General features: G+C 47.5%; 2 protein-coding genes across 3 annotated transcripts in view; one reads left to right on the plus strand and one right to left on the minus strand.

The window, feature by feature from the left end:
- Window positions 1–9,388, plus strand: part of STK32A (serine/threonine kinase 32A) — a 195,118-nt gene extending 185,730 nt beyond the window's left edge. The window contains exons 12-13 of the mRNA XM_075543150.1: window positions 6,550–6,614; window positions 7,692–9,388. Of these exons, the coding sequence (XP_075399265.1) occupies window positions 6,550–6,614; window positions 7,692–7,785 (159 nt within the window). The 3' untranslated portion in view covers window positions 7,786–9,388. The remainder of the gene's footprint in view (window positions 1–6,549; window positions 6,615–7,691) is intronic.
- Window positions 9,389–14,460: 5,072 nt separating this feature from the next.
- Window positions 14,461–23,614, minus strand: part of DPYSL3 (dihydropyrimidinase like 3) — a 158,340-nt gene continuing 149,186 nt past the window's right edge. For both annotated transcript variants that reach the window (XM_075541781.1, XM_075541782.1), the window contains exons 12-14: window positions 22,730–22,909; window positions 20,567–20,729; window positions 14,461–17,667 (exon numbers count right to left, since the gene is read on the minus strand). In XM_075541781.1, the coding sequence (XP_075397896.1) occupies window positions 17,579–17,667; window positions 20,567–20,729; window positions 22,730–22,909 (432 nt within the window). In that variant the 3' untranslated portion in view covers window positions 14,461–17,578. The remainder of the gene's footprint in view (window positions 17,668–20,566; window positions 20,730–22,729; window positions 22,910–23,614) is intronic.

A 23,614-nucleotide genomic window follows, 5' to 3' on the forward strand; every position in this document is an offset into this window, starting at 1 on the left:
CAAAACAAAAAAATGTGCTGAAGAACAGGGGCTCGGCTTATACACGGGTCAGTGGTACTCCAGCGAGATGTAACATCTCGCTGCCCCCCACCCCCGAGATAAGGGGACGAGTGCCTGTTATCTTGCAGGTGATTGCCGTTTCTCCACTGTTCATTCAAAGCCCTGCTGACACTGCAGGATCTAACCAATCAGAGCTGTCCTAAGACGTATATCTTTGAATAAGCCTTTTAAAGACTGTGTGTGAAGGATGTGGCATGAATGGATGTCATCTGGTCAAACCCGACTAACAAAAGGAGGAAATCTCATGAAGCCTGACTTAGAGTTAATAGCAAAGTGGGTTCAAGATGCGTGGGAAGACATTCCAGAAGACATGGTGAGACATGCCTTCCAGAAATATAGTATTAGTAATGCTTTGGATGGCAGTGAAGACTGCGCTTTGTATGAAGATGACAGCAGTGATGGTGATGACGGCAATCTCAGTGAGGACAGCGTCTATGATGACCTCACACCAGCTGAAGCTCTGCATTGGGATACAGATGATGATGAGGAATCCAGTTTTGAAGAATTTTAACTCTTTACAGTTTGGCTTGGTTGCTGATTGAGCTCAGGGAACAGTACTCTTAAGGTATCATTGTTGAGACCTTATTGTTTTTGTTGAACCTATTTTCCACTTACTGTGCTGGTTTACTAATGTGAAATGACTTGTTGTCCTTTTATTTATGTTTTATTTAAAATAAATATTTAGGTACATTACCCCACTGATGTCTCAATTTTTAGTAATTTTATTTTCATTTGTTTTGATTATTGAAACTCACCAATAGCTTCTGCATTTTCCACCCTAGGCTTACATTTGAGTCAATCGTTTTTCTGGTTTCCCAGGTAATAATTAGGTACCTCGGCTTATACTCGAGTATATACGGTAGTAATACTAATGATATTTGTCAACGTTTATAACAGTTACCTTAGTTGATGCCAATTTCCTCATTACCACACACAAAAAAACCCAAAATTATCACTACTTCTCAGAGAATTCTTTTTCCTGTCTTTCCCCATTCCTGCCCCTGGTAAGTACTCATAGCTATAGGTTTCTCTGTAATTACCCATTCTTATCATTTTATTTGAGACCATATAATATTTATCCTTCTGTTGACTACTTTACCCCATCTGTTGTTGAGGTTCATCCATGTTGTAGTATATATCATCAGGACTTTATTTTCTTAGGATTGAGTAGATTCCCTTATATGTAAGTACCCCATTTGGTTTATCCATTTGTCTGTGGAAGGGCACTTGCTATTGTAAATGATACTTCAATAAACATCAGTGTACACATGCTTGTCCATGTCACTCCTCCTAGGTGTATAAGGCACATACCTAGGAGTGAAATGGAGAAATTGCTAGAATGTTTTCCACAATGATTGGGCCATAGAAATATATAATTTTGATAACTGTAGCTTTATAATATGTTTATAGATCATGACGTGAGTCCTCCTACTTTCTTCTTCTTTATTAGACTTCTTGGCATTCTGTATGAATTGACTTCATTCATGCAAAGAAGTCTGTTGGGAAATATATATATACATATACATATGTGTACTCATAGGACATAGAAAGATATATATGTTATTGCTGTTGTTGAAAGTGCTGTGGGATTTGATCTGACTCATAGGAACCCAATGTACAACAGAAATAGCCACCAACCAGTCCTGCTCATAAACACAACTTTTACGTGAGACAAGATTTCCAAGCTTTCTCCAAATCTTTGTTTAAATAAGAAGTCTAACAATGGTTTTGCTCCTACCTTCCTTCCTTTCATCCTTTTTCCCTTCCTTCCTGCCTCCCTCTCTTCCTCTCACCCTTCCTGAAGTGTGGGGAAAGGAGAGGGGAGGAAGCACAGATACCTTTGTGAATCAATAGAGAATTTATACATGTTTTCACCTGGGGAGGGGGGGTTTCTAGGTGTAAATACTATTACTAAGCCAACACGTCATTAAGTGAACTATTAGCCTCTTAGACATTCTAGACTCTAGAAATAGCATCTGGAATCGAGAGGGTGGGATTTATTTTCACACAGTTTAGCAACAATTTCTGAAGCTCAGGAGCTTTATGAGACACTTTGTTTAAAAATATTTGGAAGAATCTCTCTCTCTTTTACAATATTGCCAGTGATTATATTTTATTCTCTGTAGTTGTGAGAAAATGGGAACATTTTTTCCTTCGCATCTTGTCATCTTGTAAACATCTTTCATCTGCACTTGGAAGGGTTGGTAGTGTCTCAAGGCTAAAAACCAGAATTGCATTAAGTACTGAGTAGAATAAGCAGCCTTGAAAAGTACACTTTCAGGGATTAAAAAGAAGGGTTGAGTAGGCTTATTAGCTGATGGATTATGAGATTCATAATGACTTATAAAGATAGTTTCTATGTGCTGAATAAATGTTAATTCATCAGCACAGTCAGAAGTATGGTCAGTCCTTGAGAAAAAGTTGTTTAAAATATTTTGGATTGAAGAGTACACTTCCCTGCTCCCTAGTGAGAGGCAAGACCTTTTGTCCATTCTCTCAGTCATTCCAGGATGAAGATAGTGTAACGTGTAATGTGTGTTGTTGTTGGGTGCCTTCAAGTCCATTTCACCTCACAAGAACCCCATGGGACAGGGAGAATGGCACCAGAAGACTGTAATCTTTCCTGAAGCGGATTGCTAGGTCTTTCTCTGGAGCAGCTATGGGGTGAGCTCAGAGCACCAATGTTTGGGTTAGAAGCCAGATCACTGCCACCAGTCCACCCTGACTCATATTGACCCAACAGGACATGTGAGCACTGTCCCTGTGGACTTCCAAGCTTAGCACTCTTTAGGGCAGGAGAAAGCAGCATCTTCCCCATGAGGAGCGAGTGGGGTTGTGAAAACTGCTGACCTTGGGGTTAGCAACCCAACACATAACCACTCTGACACCAGGGCTCCTTCCAGTACAGTACAGAAGAACCAAATCCCAAATCCACTGCCATTGAGTTAAATTTTGACGCATTGCAGCCCCATAGGACAGAATAGAACTAACTGCCTATAAAATTTAAAGACTGTAAATATTTATGGAAGCAGATGAACTCATCTATCTCCTGTGGAACTACCTGTGGATATATACTTTTGACCTTGAAGATCTCAACTCAACATTATATGACTTGGGCTCCTTTCAGTATAGCAGCTCGCTGCCATTGACCTGACTCTGATGCATAGTGACTCTATAGGGCCAGCTGGAAGTGTATCTGAGCTGTACCAAGGATTCTTGGTGGCAGAACCATTGAAACTACCAACCGCTCTACAGAAGAATGACAGGGCTTTCTATGCCCACAAAGAGTGACACTCTCAACAGGGACATTCTACCCTGTCCTGTAGGGTGGCTGTGAGTCCCCATCGACTTGATGGCAGGGAGTTCTTGAGCTTGAACTCTGCACAGGAGTATAAAGCCTCAGTGTAGTTAAATATTTATGAAATAACTGTGTAATTGTTTAAAATGTAGTGATGTACACTCTAAGAAATGCAGCCTCTTAGCGTGGGTTCCTCTCTATGTCAACGAAGACTGAAGGACATCCTAAGACTCTCCTGAAACAGGAGCATCACGATGGAAATAAGGCTTTCACCACAGTGCCTGGAACACGCGGAATGTCACCTGTGTTGTCTCTGGTGTCCCAGGGGTAGGAGGGCAGTGCCTATTAAATTGCTCATCTGTTAACCAAAAGGTTTGTGGTTTGAATCCACCCAGTGGTGCCTGGAAGCAAGCCCTGCTGGTGTGCGTCTGAAAACTCAGCCCTTGCGAATCCTCTAAGCACTGTTCCACTCTGACACACATGGGGCGCCAGCAGTCAGAAATTGCTGGACGGCGATTAGCTGCAGCCACTGGGGTTGGGCTGAGGATTTGAGTGTGGCTCAGCACGCGTGACCCGGTGAGCCCTTGGGATTCTCCTCCTTTGGTTTTCTGCTCCACTCCACCTGAGCATCACATTGGGATTATCTGGAGACTGGCTTTGAAATGCTGGAGCCTGGGTTCTCTGCTAGACCAACTAAATCAGAAGGGGGTTGGCGGGTTGCCTTTAAACTTTAAAATGTTCCCTCCGAAACCAAAACCAAACTCACTGCCGTTGAGTAAGACGTGGTAGAACTGCCCCTGTGAGATTCTGAGACTAACGCTTTACTGGAGTAGAAAGCCCCGATTTTCTCCTGCGGAGAGGCTGATGGTTTCAAACTGCGGATCCGAGGGATCGCAGCCCAACACATAACCACTATGCCATTCGAGAGGTGCAATTAGGCAAGATCCACTGCTGAATAGAGCACCAACACCAACTTTATGGTCATCCCCTCCGCCCCAGTTTCCGCTTCCACAAAACCAAGTGACGTTTAAATTCACACACAGCAAAGGTTTGTTGGAAATGTTAGCTGATGTCACAGTGGGAGCGGCTGTCCCACCCTGCAGGACTCTGACCTTTTGCCTTTGCTGTGGTTTCTGTCCTGCTCAAGAGAGAAAGCCTCTGCTGACTTTGCTGAGAGAATAGCCTCCGCATGGCTCCCCTCTGTTCATCTGTAAGTGTGGAGTCAGATCACTTGCTTACCTGCCACCCTGTCCGCCTGCTTCCAGGAGTTTCCAGCTACCTGTACCCTTCAGATTTATCAGTCCCCTCCAGTCAGTCCGAGACCTTGAGTGGCCATTTCCCACCTCCATCGCAGGAGACCTGTTAGGCTCTGCATTCTCCTGGCTGCTCCCCCTTTCTGGCTAACCCTCTCTGGGTGGGCCGTTGCTCTTGTCTTACCCTGGAGCAGCACTTCTGGAATGTTCCCAGTAGGGGCAGAGGAAAGAGAACACGTCAACTGTGAGCCCCTCGAAGGCTGAGATGGGGCTTGGGGCTGGGCAGTCCCGAGGAGCACGATCCGCGGTGTCTCAGGGTCACATCATACCGTCACCTTCTTGCCAGACGTGCCCACATCCTGTGTGCCTAAAGAAGACTGACCCGGCAGGAAGGAAATGGTCGTGCAGGTTGTTGCATTTTCTGGATGATCATTTTGATGTGTTCAGAATTTTTATTGTGATTAATTTTATATGTAACAAGACGATTCAGTACCGGTCATTATGCCCATCCTTGGTGCTACCCTCTCTATTGCCTCGCTCTAAAGTTTCCTACTACGCTGACCAGAAACTCAGGGTCTCCTAATATTCAAAATATTTTTTCCCCAAAACCTTGGAGCAAGGCTGCTGCTCCAAGATGTTCTAACTCATCACCTTGACCCTGTAGCTCCACTGCTTGTGACTGGGCCCGGGGCCCCTGGAGCTAGAAACACCCCAGATGGAGAATGAGGGGGTACTGGGCTCTTCTCTGTCTCCTCCCCTTTTGCTGAAATGTCCTCCGATGGCCATAGTTCCCGACACTCACTCCGGAAGACAAAACTCTTCGGACCTCTTTACCAGGACGGGCAAGGTGCAGTCCCGAAGCCTTGGTGTTGTCTAATTGCAACAATTTAAAAATAAGTAATTCTTCTCCTCTCCTTACCCATAAGTGTTTTTCATCAGGAGTTATGTGGAAATAGCTTGCTGCAGACTTGGAAAATGCTTGCTCTGGGCCTGGCACTATGATTCTCATTTATTTGAGGTAAATTCTCTCACCGGGGCAGATGAGACATCAGTAAATGCTGCGAGCAGGCCAGCACAGTCTCCGAGCACGTTTCGCTTGTTTGTAAAAATGTCCCACGAGGGCACCTGGTGGTTCACTGGGAAGATCCTCACTTTCCACCTGGGAGACCCGGGCTTAATTCCCAGCCAACACACTCGGTACCTCATTACCACTCATCTCTCAGTGGAGGCTTGTGTGTTGCTATGATTTGGGCAGGACTCAGTGAAACGTCCAGACTAAGACAGACTAGGAAGAAAGGCCTGGCAATCTACCTCCAAGATTCAGCCAGCTCCGTGGAGACGATGCATAACCAGGCAACAGCCTTTCTATTGGGCACGGGGCTACCAGGAGTCAGGGGCCCATGTGACTAATGAGAAGAAAGCTGTGGGTAGAGAAGATTCTGGTGACTGGGACCGAAGTATATGAAATCAACATCAATAGAGTTGTTCAGGGGAACATTCAGATATTATTCAGGGAGGAGAGATGTTTTTCTAGGCCATTCATTAGCTCAAAGGAGAACAACTGAACGTTCCTGGGAGAGCCGGGAGAGGAGACACTGGGGAAGCCCTTTCCTTGCCTACCCAGGAGCCACGGTTTCCTCATGGAGTAAGTGGCTGACAGACAGAGAGCTCCGAAACCACACCGGGGCTTCTGTTTGGGATCATCAGGAGGAGAGGAGTGTGACAAGCTTTCTCCCACTACACGTGGCTTCTGCCCCACCCTTCGTCCCCGAGTGCCACTTGAAGTCTCTCTGCTGTCTCCTGCCCCAAACTGTCATGATCCTGTCCACCTTGCGTTCTCTTTCCTGATGCACTCAGTAAATAGGCAGTGATGCACCAACGGCGGCTGGTTGGCTAACTCCACCTCTGTTCCTTTACCCTTCCATGCTCTTACGGAAGACCTGCCTGCTTCAGGAGCACCTGGAGAATGTCCAGAAGGAGTTCATCATTTTCAACAGAGAGAAGTAAGTACCTCTTCTAGGAGCAGCAGCTCAGCAAAGCACTGCATGGCTGGCAGGTTTCCCTTGGCAAGACTAATAATAATTTTTAAATGTTTTTTTCATTCTAATTACAAAAATGAGACACACCCCTAATAGGAATCTTGGAAGATTCAGAAATGATTTTTTTTCTGGTAAGGATTTTGTAAAGTATAGTATATAAATGGGCCTAGCATCAAGTTTCTGCTTCTGAGAAGGAGAGAGGAACTGGGAGTTAACCCACTCATGTCCAGTGGGTTCTGACTCATAATGACCTGAAAGGATTGAGAACCATCACATGGGGTTTCCAGAGAGGCACCGCTTTGCAGAAGCAGCCCGCCTCGTAGTTCTTCTGCACAGCAGCTGATCTTTCTGAACCACATACCTTTATCAGCTGTCCAAAGCTTAACCCACTGCACTACCAACTCATCAAGACACTTCTGATTCAGTGTTCAGAGTGACTCACAGGGTTTCCAAGATTGTAAATCTTTATTGAAATGTATGGGTTTGAACCACCAACCTTGCAGTTGGCATCCCAACACTTAACCCACAGTTGACACTAGTGGGACTTAAAATTCATCAGAACTCAACCCACAGCCATCAAGTTGATTTCAACTCATGGCAATTCCATAGAGCAGTGGCTCTCAACCTTCCTAATGCCATGACCCTTTCATTCAACTCCTCATGTTGTGGTGACCGCCCCCAACCATAAGATTATTTTCATTGCTACTTCATAACTGTCATTTTGTTACTGTTATGAGTCAGGCGACTCCTGTGAAAGGGTCGTTGTGCCCCCAGGTTGAGAACCGCTGCCATATAGGATTTCCAAGACTACACAGCATTCAGGAGCAGACAGCCTCATCTTTCCTCCATGGAACTGACTGGTGGACTTGAATCAGTGACCCTGCAGTTAGCAGCCCAACACCTAAGCCAGACTTAGGCCCTTCAAATCGAGAATTCCCTAGTGCCTCCCTCTGTAAATTGTTAGACTTCGTGCCATTACTTTAAAACTTAAACTATTTTGTCATTCCAACCAATAAAACTCTCTCTTTTCTTCCTTTTAAGAGTAAGAAGGGATTTCATTCAAAGGCAAGCAAATCTAGCCTTAGAACAAACCAAAGACCCACAAGGAGAAGATGGACAGAATAACAACCCGTGAAGAACCCGGAGACTTCTTCTTGGGAGGCTTCTTGCTTCCTCAAGCTGGGGCATTCTGCTCTCGGTGTCCAGAAGTGCTGACATAGTTCTCACCATACGGTACCTTGTAGAAAGTGTGACTGACTATCTTTCCGCCGAGGCAGCACGAGACAGTGAAAGAGTTCGGGCCTGTGCTCCTGCGACCTAGTTCTGCTGCTAACTAATGCTTGACCTTGAACAAGTTACTCACTCACTTTCTTTGCTTCCATTAATTCTTTTACAAGGAGAGAGTTACATGAGATGAGCTCTAGAATGACTTTTTAGTGCTGATATGCTATTATTCTAAATAGCTTTTATTTTTACTTTAAATGAATTTTTTTCATGTAGAAGTATTTTTTCCACTTTCCAATTACACTGTGACAAATGGGAAACAGATATTGAACTGAGTGAGACTCTCCATAGCTAGAAAAAATTTCATAAAGAGACCCCCTTGCCTGATTGCATAAGGAATGTCATCAGGAAAGTCTGAATGAACCTGGGACCAAAGCTACCTAGATTCAGGAGGGTTTCCAGTAAACTGGTGCCATCTTGCAGCAATGAGCAAGAGCTAGCTTCTCTCTCAATGCCCCCCTGAGCGACTTGAAGTTGGTAGTTTGAAAATGGTGATAGTGGAAGTATTTACACCATAGAGCTCAACCAATTCTGCACCGCCCACACCACCACTGCTATTTGGTTGTTAGGCATTTGTCAGCCTATCCCAGGGCTCCTGCCACCAAACATGCCCTCCTCCCTGAGAGCTAATTGTCTCTGAGGCGTATGGGAATTCTGGTATGGAGGGGATAAAGAAAGAACAGTCTCGTTTGGACAGAATGCCTCCTTGTCGCACAGCGAGGTGGCACCTTCCACAAGGAGTGTAGCCTCAGAATGTGGTCAAACAGTGACATTTACTCTTAAAAAGTCCCTTAAACTGCCCGTAATGTACAGCGAGTGAGGACTTGTGCTCAGGGAAGCTCAACCTTCAACCTACAGAGTCAACCTTCAACCAATAAACAGATCACTGTTTGCGTTTTGTCTTGTTCTTTATTCTTTGGTTCATGGATTTGGCTAGTACCAAAGGAAGCGAAGCATCAAACAAACTATACCTTTCTTTACATACTGGAATTACACTGAGAATCAGGACCTGTCACACTCCTGAGACCTCCCCTGCCCGCTCCAGCCACCAAGGCCAAGGCAACCCAGGGCACTGGAGTCCCATGTCTCCCCCTTGTGCCTCCTGCAGGAATGGCAGGCAGGCTTGCCTACTTCTTAAGCTTTATTGACCGCTCCTTCTTTTTCTTTTTTCATTTGGCGAGTACAGTTTAATTCACCTAAGTTCCTCGGCAGTGCTGTAAATCAACATGACACGGCATGTATGCACGGCAGAGCTTCACAGAGGCACGGTATTGTACAGTGTAAGGACATGAAGGTAGAGTCAGCAGGAAACAGCTACGGCAGAGGGTTTTTCAAGGGCTTGGCTGCGCAGAGTAACCTTGTCCCGAGGATCGCCAGCATGACTGACCATGGCCTCTGGAAGACCGCACTGGTGCTTGCTTGGAAGTAACAGATACGCTACATATGACTTTTCAAGGCGGGCTCTCTGCCTCGATTGTCAGCCAGCGCTGACCTAAGGGAGCACGGGCCTCATTCTCCTTGAAGTAATAAACTCAGACGTTCTGTTCTGGCAAAGCCCTAACCTGGTGCCTTTCTGCTCCAAGGGTGACCCTGTCTGCGTTAGCAATGAAAACCCAGCTCTTTTGTTCCTAAGTCCCTTTCTTGACATTTTTTTGCATTGCTCCTGGCAATACACAGTCTAAGAACTTTCCCTGCGGCTTTCTTTTCTTTTTTCTTTTTCTCCAGAGAGGGAGAGAGGTTAAAAAGAACAAGATAAGAAGGCATCCAGATTCTGCCCCAAACTGGTAAACCCCTGCCGTGCTCACCACCTGGCGTCTTTGTTTCGATTGACACCCAGTGTTTCTGGACTTCACCTCCACAGTCCCTCAGTCCTCCCCTCGCTGGGCAGGAGGGGCTTTGGAAGCTCACCACAGGGCAGTGGACCTTAGGGTTTCTGTGGTGGTGGAAGGCATCATTTGTTGGTCACACATGGCCTGTGCTCAACAGTCTGTACCAGGACAGCTCCCTGGGCCAACCTCTGGCCTTCGAATGCCTGGTTTGGACGACCAGGGGCGGCTCGGTGCCTGCAGGATCCCTGGGGAGCTGGGGGCGGGGAGGGGGGCGCTCCTGCAGGATGGATGTCTAACCCAGGCCGTGCTGCGTATACACATGCTTCTCAAATTAAGGGGGGTTACAAAGAAAGAAATCGTCAACACTGCAAAACTTCCCCACTGCATCACTTGACATCTTCCACAGAAAAGATATTTCCCAAATATGAAGCTTTCCGTACATTGTTTCGGGACCACTAATTGTGGAGATCAAATTCCCTACCTCGGGCTAAAAGTTCACACTGCCCCTGGTGGGACTCGTGACCATCAAGGCTTGGGGCTGAAGAGTTTACAGACAGTGTCTGCTACATGCTCCGGTATTCCTCCTTCCATCACTTTGCCCTGGCAGCTTTCCTCCTGATCGGTGTGAAGCTTCTGAAAAATCTGAACGGGTTCTGAAGACAGCAGCTTCCCGGATAGAACACAGCACGGTGCAGCAGGGCAGCATCCTCCCGTGGATTTACAGTGACCGCTAGCTGCTCCACGGGAGAAAGACGGGGCTTCCTACTCCCGGAACGTTCCGGTGTGGGAAACCTGCTCCAGGGTGGCTATGGGTCAGCATTGACTGCATGGCAGCGAGTGTGAGTTTCTAGTGGGTGGGAGGGGCTTGCCGTCCACGAGCCCTGGGAAACTGACAAGGCTCTTGAGGGAAGGAATGCTCTACTGACCGTTCACACTTTGATGGCAGCACTGGTCTCCGCTGCGGCCACTGCTAGGTCGGACTGACTACCAAGCAGCACTGGGCTTTGCTACATCAATTAGCTTAATTCACTCAGTTCCTGAGGTTGCTGATGAGTGTTTTAAGCAGATATGCCTGGAGATTGCTACATTTTTTCCTAGGCTGGATGGCAGAGCAAACTAGGTTGATCGTGTAGCTTGCTGAGGCCAAGGCTGCTGGTTTGGGATGACACAGTCATGTCAAGTCAGAAACAAACACAGAACAAAAAGGAACCGATTGCAATGATCGATGAACAACAGAAACATGGGGGAGACAGTGGACATGTGAAATATGAAAATAAAAATAATTTATAATTATCAAGGATTCATGAGGGTGGGAGGGGAGAAAAAGGAGCCAATAACAAGGGCTGAAATAGAAAGAACATGCTTTGGAAATGATGGCAACATATGTACAAATGTGCTCGATACAATTGATGTATGGATTGTGATAAGAGCCCCCAATAAAATGATTATTAAAAGTTTGAAAAAGAAAGAAAAATGGATGGGCTTTCTGTTTCAGGATCCTGATGCCATATCCCAGCATTCCGTCTACACAAAATCCCATTTCCTTCCTGGTCTGCTGCGATGACTGTTTACTTTCTTCCAAGCCCAGTGTGTCTGACTGAGAGTAAATATTGACATTATGAATCCAAACCTTCAATTATCTACTTAGCCAGCTGCTGTGTGTTGAACTGTAGCAGATCCATTCTAAGGTGTCTCTGTGTATTAAAACATGTCTTCTGTAAACAGTAAGCTATTGACCCTTCTTTAGCATCTGCGTGTGTGCAAGTGTGTGTGTGTGTGTATGTGTGTGTGTGTGACAGAGAGAGAGAGAGAGAGAGAGAGAGAGAGAGAGAGAGAGAGAGAGAGAGAGAGAGAGAGAGAGAGAGAGAGAGAGATTGTAGGGTTGGGGGCACCAGAGTTTTCTATTCCTGTCTCCATTTCCTGTTCGGAGCACTCTCCTTTGTTGGAGACAAGCTGGGGTGAGAGATGATTTCCCAGAACTGTGGGATGCAGTACTCTACTGATCCATGTGCACAAAAGCCCTGGCCCCTTCAGCATTCACAACGCAGGCAACACAGCCAGAAACCCAGATTTTGCCTGTCACTTATACCGTAGGTCCAAGAGTAACCCAGGCACTTCCTTTGTGAGCACTTTGTTCCATTGGCAGCAGGAAAAGGAACCAGGATATTTCTGTCGAGTCTCATTTTATATTCCAAAACCAGCAAGTAGATGCCTCAAGGACCATGGAGAACATATCTGAGACAAGACCATCACGGGCATCACAGAGCTGTTGCAGGTAGAAGCACCTTCTGCCTTGCCATTGCCCTGAGTGAGTTCCGACGCAGAGGTGCCCACTAAGGCAGAGTACACATGCTCCCCGGGGCTCCTGGACCTGGACATTTGTTTGCACAGGTTGAGACTGCCTCATCTTTTCCTCCCGAGTGACTGGTGGGTTTGAACTCTTTGCTGAAATCGCAGCTAACAGCCCAACTTATAACTCATAACTCACGCTTTCAACGACCTCTAACCCCTAAACAGTACTTGGTGCTGCCTTGGCCATGAGGCTAGGAAATATATTTTACCAAACTGGCTGTGAAATATTAAGTGGGACTATGGACCAAAGCTTAATTAACATCAAACCAAGAACCCCAAATTGAAATTCTTCTTCATGCATGCAGCGTTGCTTTGGACCTGGTTTCAGAGTGTGTGATAAGTGTAGGCCTTGTGTGTTCCGGTCATGATGTCCGTATTCTACTGAAGTAAAGAGGGCTTGTACTTGCAGTCAATGAATAGCAATTGCCATTCCTGTTTCCCTTTCCCCCGTCTTTGCTCACACGGACTCTGCACGGGAACATGTATGCCATGCAGGCTGGAGAAGGATGGCTTAGCCGCCTGCTGTCCAGCATCCATCCCTCTGCTGGTATCACAACTTGGGTCCATTCGTCATGACATCACTGAGTCACTTAGCTTAGAGGCGGTTTGGGGCCATGTTTGGCCAGTCTGCCTCATGTCCTTCTGGTTCCAATGATTGGTTTGATGGTGCACACATGACCCAAGCTGGGCCAATCAGAGTCCCTCTCGGGCTGAAACTGTGGAGATTCTCTCCTTCCCTGGAGGTTGTTAAGCAGGTGACAGAATGCACAAGATGCTCTGGCCAGTTCTGCTCTCAAGTAAAAAATGTTTTTCTAAGAAAGAAGCACTTACTAATTGTAAGCAGGAAACAACTGTGATAGGCAGGTTTATTGTGCCAGCCTGGCCAATAGGAATGTGTGGGATTACAGTTTGGAGAGCAGAGGTATAAATGGCTTGGCAAGCCCCGCCCCTTTCTCTCTTGCTTTCTGGTGATCGGACCAGTGTGCAGCAGCTTTAGCTATTCTCTGCCTCAACTTGTGAGTTACACTAACTGTGGGACAGCCAACCCATGGGTTGGGTCACTAAAGCTTGAAGTTCCTTTGAGACATGCTTTGCCATGCTGTTGGTGTGTACCTCACTTGAACTTGATGCTGGTAGATCCTGTCATCTTGCATTCCTTGAGTTTGATATCCCATTCAAGCCTGCTTCGCTAAGTTCCTGAGCTGCTGACTGTTGGTGAGCTGCCCTGCTGTTTGCTGCCTGTGGGTGGACTGCCTGGATTGTCAGAGGGAAGACTCAGCTGTCTGCTTCCTTGCCCTTGGACCCAGCAACCTTCATGAGTTGAAGGATTTCAGTATATTAACTGTTCCATGGAAGTGAGTTGAACTGAGTCCTCTGTACTGTTGTGCGGACTAATTAGCTGTTATATTCCTTTGTGTTGTATAAACCTATATATATTTATTCATAAGTGTCCTGTTTGGTTTCTCTAGAGAACCCTGTCCCAAACAAAAATCAAGTTATAATGTCAGGTTTAGCTCTTGGATTCATTTCTGCTCTTATCTATTTCAGTTGGATCAAATTTTAAAACTTCATTTCCAACCTACCTTTTCTTTTTTTGCCCCCAAATTGATCTAATATTTACAATAAAACTATTCTCCAAATATTGGAATTGGATCCATCGCTATTTCCTCCAAAGGGAGAGTTGGTGGTATGTTCCAAGATGATAAAGAAGGATTCGGTAGGCAAAAAAGATTTGAGAGCCCAGCATCAGGGGTTTGAAAGACTCATTACAGTATTGCTCAGAGCCGTAACAGTTCGATGGAACCTGGAATCCTCAAAGAGTAGATGTAGCAACCATTGGACCCCCGTGGGATCTAGCTTGCTAAAGAATATACTTCAGCCCCAGCTCAGTTTGAAGAAAGCTTTTAGGAAGCAGCAGCAAATGCTTACAAATCAATTTAATAGCAGGGGTCTAAGAATGACTAAAATGAAAGAAAAAAACCTAGGGGGCATGTTCTAGATTCACCCTTGACTTATCCAAAGTGGTCATGTCTTTACATTAGCCAATTTATCTTAATGCCATGTCGCTATATGTAGACCAGTTTATTGGATGACCGATTTAAAAAAACAAACAGAAAAAGACCCCAAGAAACACAAATACCACACTTATTTCAAGTTTCACTCATGGTCATCAAACTGTGGTGAAAACTAAACGGAACGGAAAAGCTACAACCCCGCCCCCCCGCCAGCCCCCAAGCTTCCCGAGCTCCCTCTGCTCTGACCCTCCGGAACCCTGTCCCTCTGACGACGCACCGGTGGGGAGGAAAGGGCACAGCACACACAGAAGAAGTCAGGAGGCCAGAAGCTGTCAGCTCAGAGTTCTTTTAATAACCAGGTTTACATTAACAGTCACTTGAGGAAATTTGTTCCCCCATTTTTCTTCATCTCAGCTAAACTCAAAACACGGTTTTCTTCACGGTTCAAAGCAAACAGCTTTTGAGGTTGCAGATTTGCCTCACAGCTACCACGGATCACAGGAGATTCACTGTCTGTCCATATGCACCAGACACACAACGGAACACCCACACACCAGTGTCCAAGAAAGAAACTACAGGGAAGGCCAGCTGTCCCAGGCCAGCCCAAGGGTCTATCTGGGACGGGAGCTGGAGTTTTCTAGGGGAGCCTGCCCGGGAAGCTTGTGCCAGAATCAAAGCTGGGAAACACCCCGCCTTGTCGGGAAGGGCTTCTCAGGGTGAGCAGAGGCTTGGCTGAGGAGGCGGCCTTCTGGAGCGTGGCCTGGCTTCCTGGGTGCTCTCCTGAAGAGAAAAGGTCAACCATGACCAGACTCAGAAAAGCCATTTGGGCGATGACTGCAACCTTGCCATGTTTCAAGAAACTTAGAGGTAAAAGAAAGTCTTCTACTGGGGTGGGTGATGTGGGAATTCACGAAAAATACCCTCTCAACTACCCTGATCTGTGGTCCTCTCCGACCACGGGGGTTTAGAGGCAACGTGGGAAGGTTAGGAAACTGGCAGGGGGAGCCTCAGGAAGGGGCGGGAGGGACACTGCTTGGGCGGAGCCAGGAGACTCATCACACATCACCTGGCTCTCCCAGCCCCACCGCCTGGTGGAGATGCAGTGAATTGTGGTCGGGTCATTACACATTGCCACCCCCATCCCCGAAACCTTTTGTATAGGATGTTTTGTGTGCCCAATGTAACAAAAACAATGTGGATCTAAATTTTCATTTACATAATGTTACCCAGAAACCAGTCTAGAAAGCAGGGGGAGTTTTCTTTCTCTCTTTCTGTTTTGAAGAGGGGTGGGAGGTTCTTGGGATTTTCTAAGCTTGGGATGTTTCTATGGTACGTGAAGAAAGGGAGATGTTTCCTGTCCTGAAAGTATTATGGGATGTCCCTGCAACGTGGAAGGCTATGTGGAACCTAAGGTTCTGGTTGAAGGGTTCACTTCAGAAGTCCCATGAAGAGGGCCATGGAAGCGGTCTGGTCATGGCATGGAGGGGTAACGGAGATGCCTTCTACATGAGCACCAGAGCACTAGCCAATGGTGCGGTGTTTCTGTGTCTTTCCTGCCACCTGCTGGTTGTGGCTGGTACTACTACATATACTAAAGCACAGCATGGCCAATGAGGTATATGTATGTGTCAGATCTGACAGATGCCCTCTCCAGGGCAACACTGTCTTCGGGGCTCTTTGATACTCCAGCTCTTTGAATGATAAGTTATATCCTTTCCTTTGCTTCAGTCTCCCTTAAAAGAAACCTTGAAAATGTCAAGATTCCCCTTTAGGAGGATGAACGATCCTTTTCGTGATGAGAACAGAAGTTCGCTGACTAATGGGGAATGCTCTTCCTTGGCCATGTCCAAACCCCTCTGGAGTCATGTCTTCCCCTTGTTCCAGCCTTCAACTTACTAAGCTTTTGGTCAGAGATCACGGTTTCTCCCGAGCACTCGGAGGGTGTGTGCAAGGCCGGCTCTGCTCTTCAGAGAACCTAGTCCCCATGGCCATGGACTCCACCAGTTACATCTCCCAGAAGCACAGGGAATGTGATCTGGAGCTGAATGTATTTTTATGTTCTTTATTTGTTTTTGCATAAGGGCTCACCTTGCTCACAGCACCCACACCCCCCAAAAAACAAAACTCTCGGAAGTGGCATGGTGGGGAAGGGGCTATTCAACCCTGGCAGACACAGCCTCAATGTACCTGCCCAGGTGGGCCGCGTGCCACTTCCACTTTGGGAAGTGTATTGGGACATTTTTGCCCCAATACAACCGGTCCCCCCACAGGATCTGCTCATGGGACCTGCTCACCCAGGTAGCTGACAACAGGAAAGTGGAACCATGGCTGTGACGTGCGCCCCCATCTGCTTAGAATCCCCTCACCGGAGTCCTGAATCCCTACTCTACTCCCACTTAAGCTGAGTTAACAACTGGCAGTAAAACGGAAAGGGCTTTGAATAAAAGCAACTTTCCATAAAAAAATTTTAAAAAAAGAAATCGATCCTATTCCAGAGGGGATGCGCCTAGGCCCCAGGGGATCAGGAGAACCCAACAGTCCCCGCTAGTAAAGGACAGCCTGCACTCGCCCATCTGAACAAAGCCCCACGCTTGGTGATGGTTTGGAGAGGGGAGAGTGCTTCCAGGGAGGCATTATTTAAGCTGACGCCTCTCCCAGCTGTTTCCTCTAATGAGCACCAAGGAGGCTGGCAGGGCGAAAGGAAGAAGGTGTCCTCAGCTCTCTCTTTGCCATCCTTCCAACCCAGGAACAAGGCGGAGGGAGAGCGCCCCAGCACAGCCCTGCAGCTCACACGGGGGAGGGAAGGGTTGGTATTTTGCGTTTTAATAATATGTTCAAACAAGGACTAAAACCTACGAGGAGGGGACATGGCAAAGGCTGAAACAAAGACCCGCCTGCCTTCTCCACAGGGCGACGGCTGCCACAAGTGACCGTGGAAATAAAAGTATGTTGTCAACACAATACACAGCACCCCCTTCTGCTCACCCAGCCCACCCGCCTCCCTCCTCCGAGCCCCACCCCGCCCCTCTGTGCTCTCCACCCTGCTTTGGGCCCCCCACCACCCCCACACCCCAAATCACTTGTGACCCTTCTGTTTGATTTCCTGACCTCCCAGCTTCGTCTGTCCCCTTGTCTTAAGATGCAGCACTACACACGCGCTCAACACTATATAGCAGACTCCGTACCTTAGTGGCCTGTCTGATAGCATGCATGTAAATGGGGGAGGGCATCAGCCAAATCAAGACTATGCGTCAACAGAAAACAAAGCAATCCTCGTAAAGCTAGCCAAGCGAGCGTAACAGTGGAGAAACATAAGGCTTGAGGCTTATCGATTCTTTAGATCACAACTGTTTGGATTCGCTTTCCTTCCTAAATATCGATGTACCATTTTGGCTTCAAAAAACATCTCTTCTTGCTTTCCTGCCCCTTCTCTTTGGGGAGGAGTTGCTTAACTCAAGGATGTGATGTTGGAACGGCCTCCAGGGGGCGCCACGATGCGCTTGCTGGCCGAGCGGACTCCCTCATCCACTTGGGTGCCTGCCATTGGGAATGAAGTCACAGGGTGGGAGAAAAGAAGAGAGGGGAGGGGTGCACAAGAGACACACTGAGTTAATTTTGAGAGTGTAAGGCAGTATGCACCTTCCTGCTCTAAGCCCCCAGGAAACTGCCATTCAAGACTAGCAGGTCCGCTCTATGGTTCATATAGCACCCTCCCCCAGACCACCCTCTACCAGGAAAAGCCCGGTCCTCGGGCAGATTTCATCTTCCCCTCAGCATGGTCATACGGATAAGAAGCAAACAGTGATACACGATATGAAAAACAGTAGCATACACCTTCGGTGCTTGTCAGATTCTCTCATTTCTTCCTCATAACGATTCGTCGATTGGGGGACTGTGTGTCTCATTTTCCGGGGGAGGTAAATAAGGCTCTAAGAGGTTAGGGAAAAGGCCTCACAACTTAGTAGGAGGTTGGCCAGGTTCCTGTGGCCACAGCACAAAGGGAAACGGTAATGGGTCCTTGTACCCCTCTAGAGCAAAACTGAAACAAAGCCAAAAATCCCACCACTGCCAAGAGGTGGTTCCAATTCACAGGGCTTCCCAGGTGGCAAATCTTCATGGGAGGAGACAGCCTCATCTTTATCCAAAGGAGTGGCTGATGAGTTTGAACTGCCAACCTTGAGGTTATCAGCCCAATGCCTAACCTATAGTGCTACCAGGGCTCCTCACCCACTCAAAAGTAAACCTCCAAGAGTTGAGGGATACAGCCCATCACAGAGCAATGGAACATGGCAGAAAAGGTCTTGTGAATGTGAACTCTGGTAAAGGCACCTCACAAGCCTAGCTCTTCTCCTCTGTCTTTCTCCCACCCCACCCCCAGCTTTTCTCCTGGCTTTTCGGTTTCTCCCAACCTTCCACCTCCTCCTTTTCCCTATTTGCTGGAATGTTCCCTTTAAGGATCTTTCATTTCTGTCATCTCCTCCCCTTACATTCACAATGCTCAGACATCCATATTTTATTTTCTTAAAGAATTACTTTCTGATTATTTTCACCATAATGATCATCAGCAGGTAACACACACGGAGGAATTTCCAAATGTCAAGCACTGGGCTATCAGATTTCAATGTGTTCCCATTTCAATTTCAGGAGTACCCTATGCAGTAGGTGCCCTCGGTGTCTGCATTTCCCCGGTGCAAGAAGAGCCTGGGCTCAGACACTGGGCCTTGCCTGGGAACCAAATTCGGAGTTGGATCAGCATGTGGCAGATTTCAAGGTTCACTGTATCGTGTTAATTTGACATAGCCTATGTAGACGATTTCCCCCTTTCTTGGGAAAAATAAATATATAACCTGAGAAAATGTGTGCAATAGAAAGAGCACAGGGCTGGGTCAAAACCTCTGTTCTAAAATTCCCAGTGCTGGCAGTATCGATATTTGGGCTAATTCACTTGCGGCGGGTGTCTTACGCCTTAGAGGAGGTGAGCAGCATCCCCAGACTCGGCCCTCTTGATTCTGGTAGCTTCCAAGCCCAGCTTTGACAGCTACAAAGGTCTCCCACATTGCCAGGTGCCTCCGTAGGGGCAAAATCTCCGGAGGTGGAGAACCAGTGCTCTGTCTGCGGCCTCCTGCTTCTGATGGGCCATGTGACACCGTGAAGCCAAGCATCTCTCACCACACTCCCAGCTCCAAACCCTCTCTTCAGGCCAGCTTGTCCAAAAACCAGAGAGCCACGGACAATGACCGGGAAACACATGGAATGTGCCGCGAGAAGATGGCCGTAATGATGTACTCCACCACCATATCTAAACATTCCCTTCTAACTAGTAACCAATAAAAAAACATTACTAAGGAGGTGTTCCCTTTGCCCTCCGGGACTAAACTGTTGAATTCCAGCGTGTCTCATTTTACACTGATACGGCCCCCTCCGTGTGGACCGGCCACGTTTCTAGGGTGTACGTAGCTCCAGGTGACTAGTGTCTGCATCTGGACAGAAGAGCTTTACATTTTTGTGACAGTTAAGTTGCTTTTTCAATGTGATTCTCCTCACATTTCTTCCTCAGGGGTAAGTGGCACTCAAGAAAAGAATCCCAAACCTCTTCTGACCCTTGGTTTTCAGCGCGGGGAGAAAAGGCTATTGGCTGCAGGGATTTTCATCATAATTCGAAGGTCCATGTGCTTGTCAGTGGCATCCCGTCTCTCCCTCCTCAAGTCTGGTCTCTTCTGCTCTTGAGTCTGGGCCCTCGCTTTATCTCTAGCAACACCGAGTTAAGCATGTTGTAAGGATATGGTAAGTCTTCCTTAATAGATCTCCCAACTACTTTTAAAAATGACAAAAATGGTATCACCTTAATGGAAGAGTCTTAATTTTAAAAAAAATCAGTTCCAAAAAGTGCTTGGGCAAATGGAATGAACAGAGAGCGGAACTCTTCCACGAACTTTTTAAGATGGCATTTTGTTCAAGAGTAGATAAGATGAATGATCATGTGAACACATGGCGCATGTCCAAACAAGGGCAACTAGAGTCCTTATTATTATGAGAAGGAATAATCATTTTCATGGAGAACCTAAGCGAGAAGACCCTATTGCAATGTGAGCATCATGATCTTCTGCGCTATCTGTTAGCTGGGGAACACACAGCAGACAGCATAGTCCTCCTAGTCGAAGAGAGAAAAACAGGCTCCGCTCATCACCAAATGTATCCCTGCACCTCAGAGCTGATGGCTGTGGGGGAATTCAGCATCACGTAAACCTGACGCTTTAACCTAGCTGGGCTGTGCCTGGCTTATCAACAGGGCTCCTTGTTGAGTCAGCAAACCTCCTCGCTTGCCTTCTCACAACAACTGGTGAGGCCTGCACTGGGCAGGAGCATGAGTTCACGTTTCACCTGCAGGGTCCCACAATCCTGATCACTAAGGTCATGATCGGTGCGCCTGACTTACCTGACAGGCTAAATCCAGACTGATGCAGATTCCGCACGGGTGGGTTGGGCCGAGTGGGAGAGCCCCGTGTGGAGCCTGCAGGGGTCCCCCCTTTGGGGGTGGTCGTCAGGTCAAACACCGGTCCATCATACATGCCCCTTGGGACGGCGTGCAGGTCTGCCATCTGCCGCAGAGAGAACAGATCGTCATGTACTTATACAGAAGCACGTATGAAGGGTCAGTTCTAAGGTGCATAGAAGTGAATAGTAGACATGTACTGGTAGGAGTCCTGGTGGTGTGGTGGTTATGTGTTGGGCTGCAATCTACATGGTCAGCAGTTAGAAGCCACCAGCAGCTCCGAGGGAGAAAGGCTGGGCTTTCTACTCCTGTAAACAGTTACAGTCTCAGAATCCCACACGGGCTTTCTATGAGTCAGCATGGACCCAATGGCAGTGAGAGTTTTTTTTGTTTTGGGGGTGGGCGCGGGGGGGATACAGCCAATACTTTAAAAAGCAATAATTTAAGGAAGGGAGAAGCAGTATAAGATCAAGGAGGGTGCCATGTAGCGTGACCACTGAGGTGGTCAGTGATGGACTCCTGAAGAAATTAGTTCTCATCGGAAAGAGTCACAGGAGCTGGTTTGGGGCGGGACGCAGAGGCCTGCTGGGGAGGCAGCATCACCTACAGAGGAAGGCACTGCGCACAGGAACAATGGGGAATGCCAAGTGAAGGGAGGGCGCGGCCAGGGCAGGGTGAGTGGGGAGCAGTTGGATGCGATTAATGTCTAAGCGAGCAGTTCTCAACCTGGGGGTCGCCCAATTCATAGCAGTAGCAAAATGAGTTATGAAGTAGCAACAAAAATAATTTTATGGTTGGGGGTCAGCACAACATGAGGAACTATATCAAAGGGTCGCGGCATTAGGAAGCTTGAGAACCACTGGTCTACACATTGTTCTCTATCAAAACTCAACCGGGGACCTTTGGAAGTGGATCCTCTTCACTCACTTCCCAGCACCCCTGTCTCGCTCCTTTCATAGATGAGGTCAGAACTAGACTCTGATTTCACAGTACTGGGGCCTAATCTGCCCCTGTCACATTGTGGCTAGTTCTTGGCTGGTGCCAATGGTCAAGCACTTAAGAGCTATCCAGTCGCAGAAGGCCTGGTAATATACATCCGAAAACTAACCATTGGAAACCAGGTGGAGCACAGTTCGACACACAGAGGGTTGACATGAGTCAGGATCGACTCCACAGCAGGTGTTACGTGCAGGTGACCTGAGGCTTGCTGAAGGAGACGTTAGTGGGGCACGTTGAAAAGACAGAGGGCGCACCTCTTACACTCACTGGAGCTATTCTGTTTGTTTGTCTCATATCCCTGCTGCCAACGTGCCCAGCCGCTGGCCGGTGTTTCTTCACAGGTGCAGACTCAGTTTAAGACTTGCCCATGTGGAACAAGACTAGACTGGGTGGTGGCACCAGAGATGAGTGGGGGTGGGGTGGGCTGTGGGTCTAATGTTACGTCTTCAAGAATAATTTCTCTCATATATATTATATCTTCGTAGATCATTCTGACAAAAGTCAAAACTTTTCTAAACAAAAGCACTAGAAAATGGGGAGGAAAGGGCTCAGGGAAATCATCCTTCACGCTTTTTTGAAACCCAGTCTTAGAGTACATTCAGTTTGTGCCACTGCTGTGAGTTTCTTTATGAAGATCTGAGGAGAAGAGCACGTGTAACTTGTAGACATGATTCCAACTCACGGTGACCCCATGGGGTTACAGAAGATGTGCACTTCACACTGTTTTCGATGACTGACTGTAACACTACATCTCCAGGAGTTCCTCGCAACAGGCCTCTGGCTTCAGCCAAATCTCCAACTTTATGATCATAAGCTAAGCAGGCTGCTATGACATCAGCTAGGGACTGCTAGTAACACCGCGCCCATCTCTGAGTCGACTCCAATGCCTAGCGTCCCTGTACAGGGTTTCTGAAGCTGTAAGTATTTCCAGGAGCAGACAGCCTCAGCTTTCACTCAGAGAATCGTCCCTGGCACTCCACAACTTCACCTGCCTTTCCGTTCGCAGTACAGTACTTACCCACAGTGCCACCAGGACTCAGAGATCTTTGCCGATTCCACCATTATCCCCATGTCTGAATGGGACCCTGAGCTTGACCTGCTTCTTACCTTCCTCCTGGCTTTAATGCGCTTGTAGACATAGTCTGAGAATGGGCTGCAAGGGATGAAGCGGCCGGCTCCCTGGGTCACATGCAGGTTGCCATCCTCCATCATGATCTTGCCCTGGCAAATAACAACCAGGGGAGCCCCACGAAGCTCCATCCCCTCAAAGATGTTATACTCTGCCACCTAGAGATGAGAGTGGGGAGATGAGAGACATAGGTCAGGGTGCATAGGAAGGAGAGAAAGAGGAATGAGGTCCCCTCTCGGGATCCTGTGTTCAGCGTTGCTAGCCCCTGGTTCACCTCAATTAGATTTGACAGTTATGTAATAAGGCAATGTGGCAGTCATGAAATGAGCCACCAAGATGTAATCTAATGTAAAAGGATTAAGGTGGGACACACCATGCTAAGTCCACTACAGCCCTGGTCCAGTGTATAGGGAGTTTCCCTTGTTCTTATAAGAAATTAAAGGACAGAGAAGAGCTCAGAAGGACCCACTACCACCAAGAAAGCAGAGCTCAGATCAAGAGCACAGGGTCCTCGCATTGACGACCTAGAACTCAGAGAAAGAAAGCCTTGCTCAAGGGTCAGCATACTGAAAATGGGCTTCTAGCCTTCTAAGTTGGGGGAGACTAAATTCCTGGGTTGAGGTCATCCACTGTGGCATTTCTGCAGTAGCAGTGTTGGATAACTAGAACTCTGGGACATCAGGAAAACGTTAGCTGGGTCAGCGACCGGTCAGTGGGTGGAAGGCACCAGGGGACAGATGTAAAGACTGGACATCCTGACAGAAAGCGAGAAAGGTGTCCAATCTTTAGCCAAATCCTCACGTGGAAGTGGATTTTTGACACTGGTGGTGTTGAGGGAGAAGATGGGTCACTGCCAGGAATGC

The sequence above is a fragment of the Tenrec ecaudatus genome, chromosome 2 (assembly GCF_050624435.1).
Source record: "Tenrec ecaudatus isolate mTenEca1 chromosome 2, mTenEca1.hap1, whole genome shotgun sequence".
Lineage (NCBI taxonomy): Eukaryota > Metazoa > Chordata > Mammalia > Afrosoricida > Tenrecidae > Tenrec > Tenrec ecaudatus.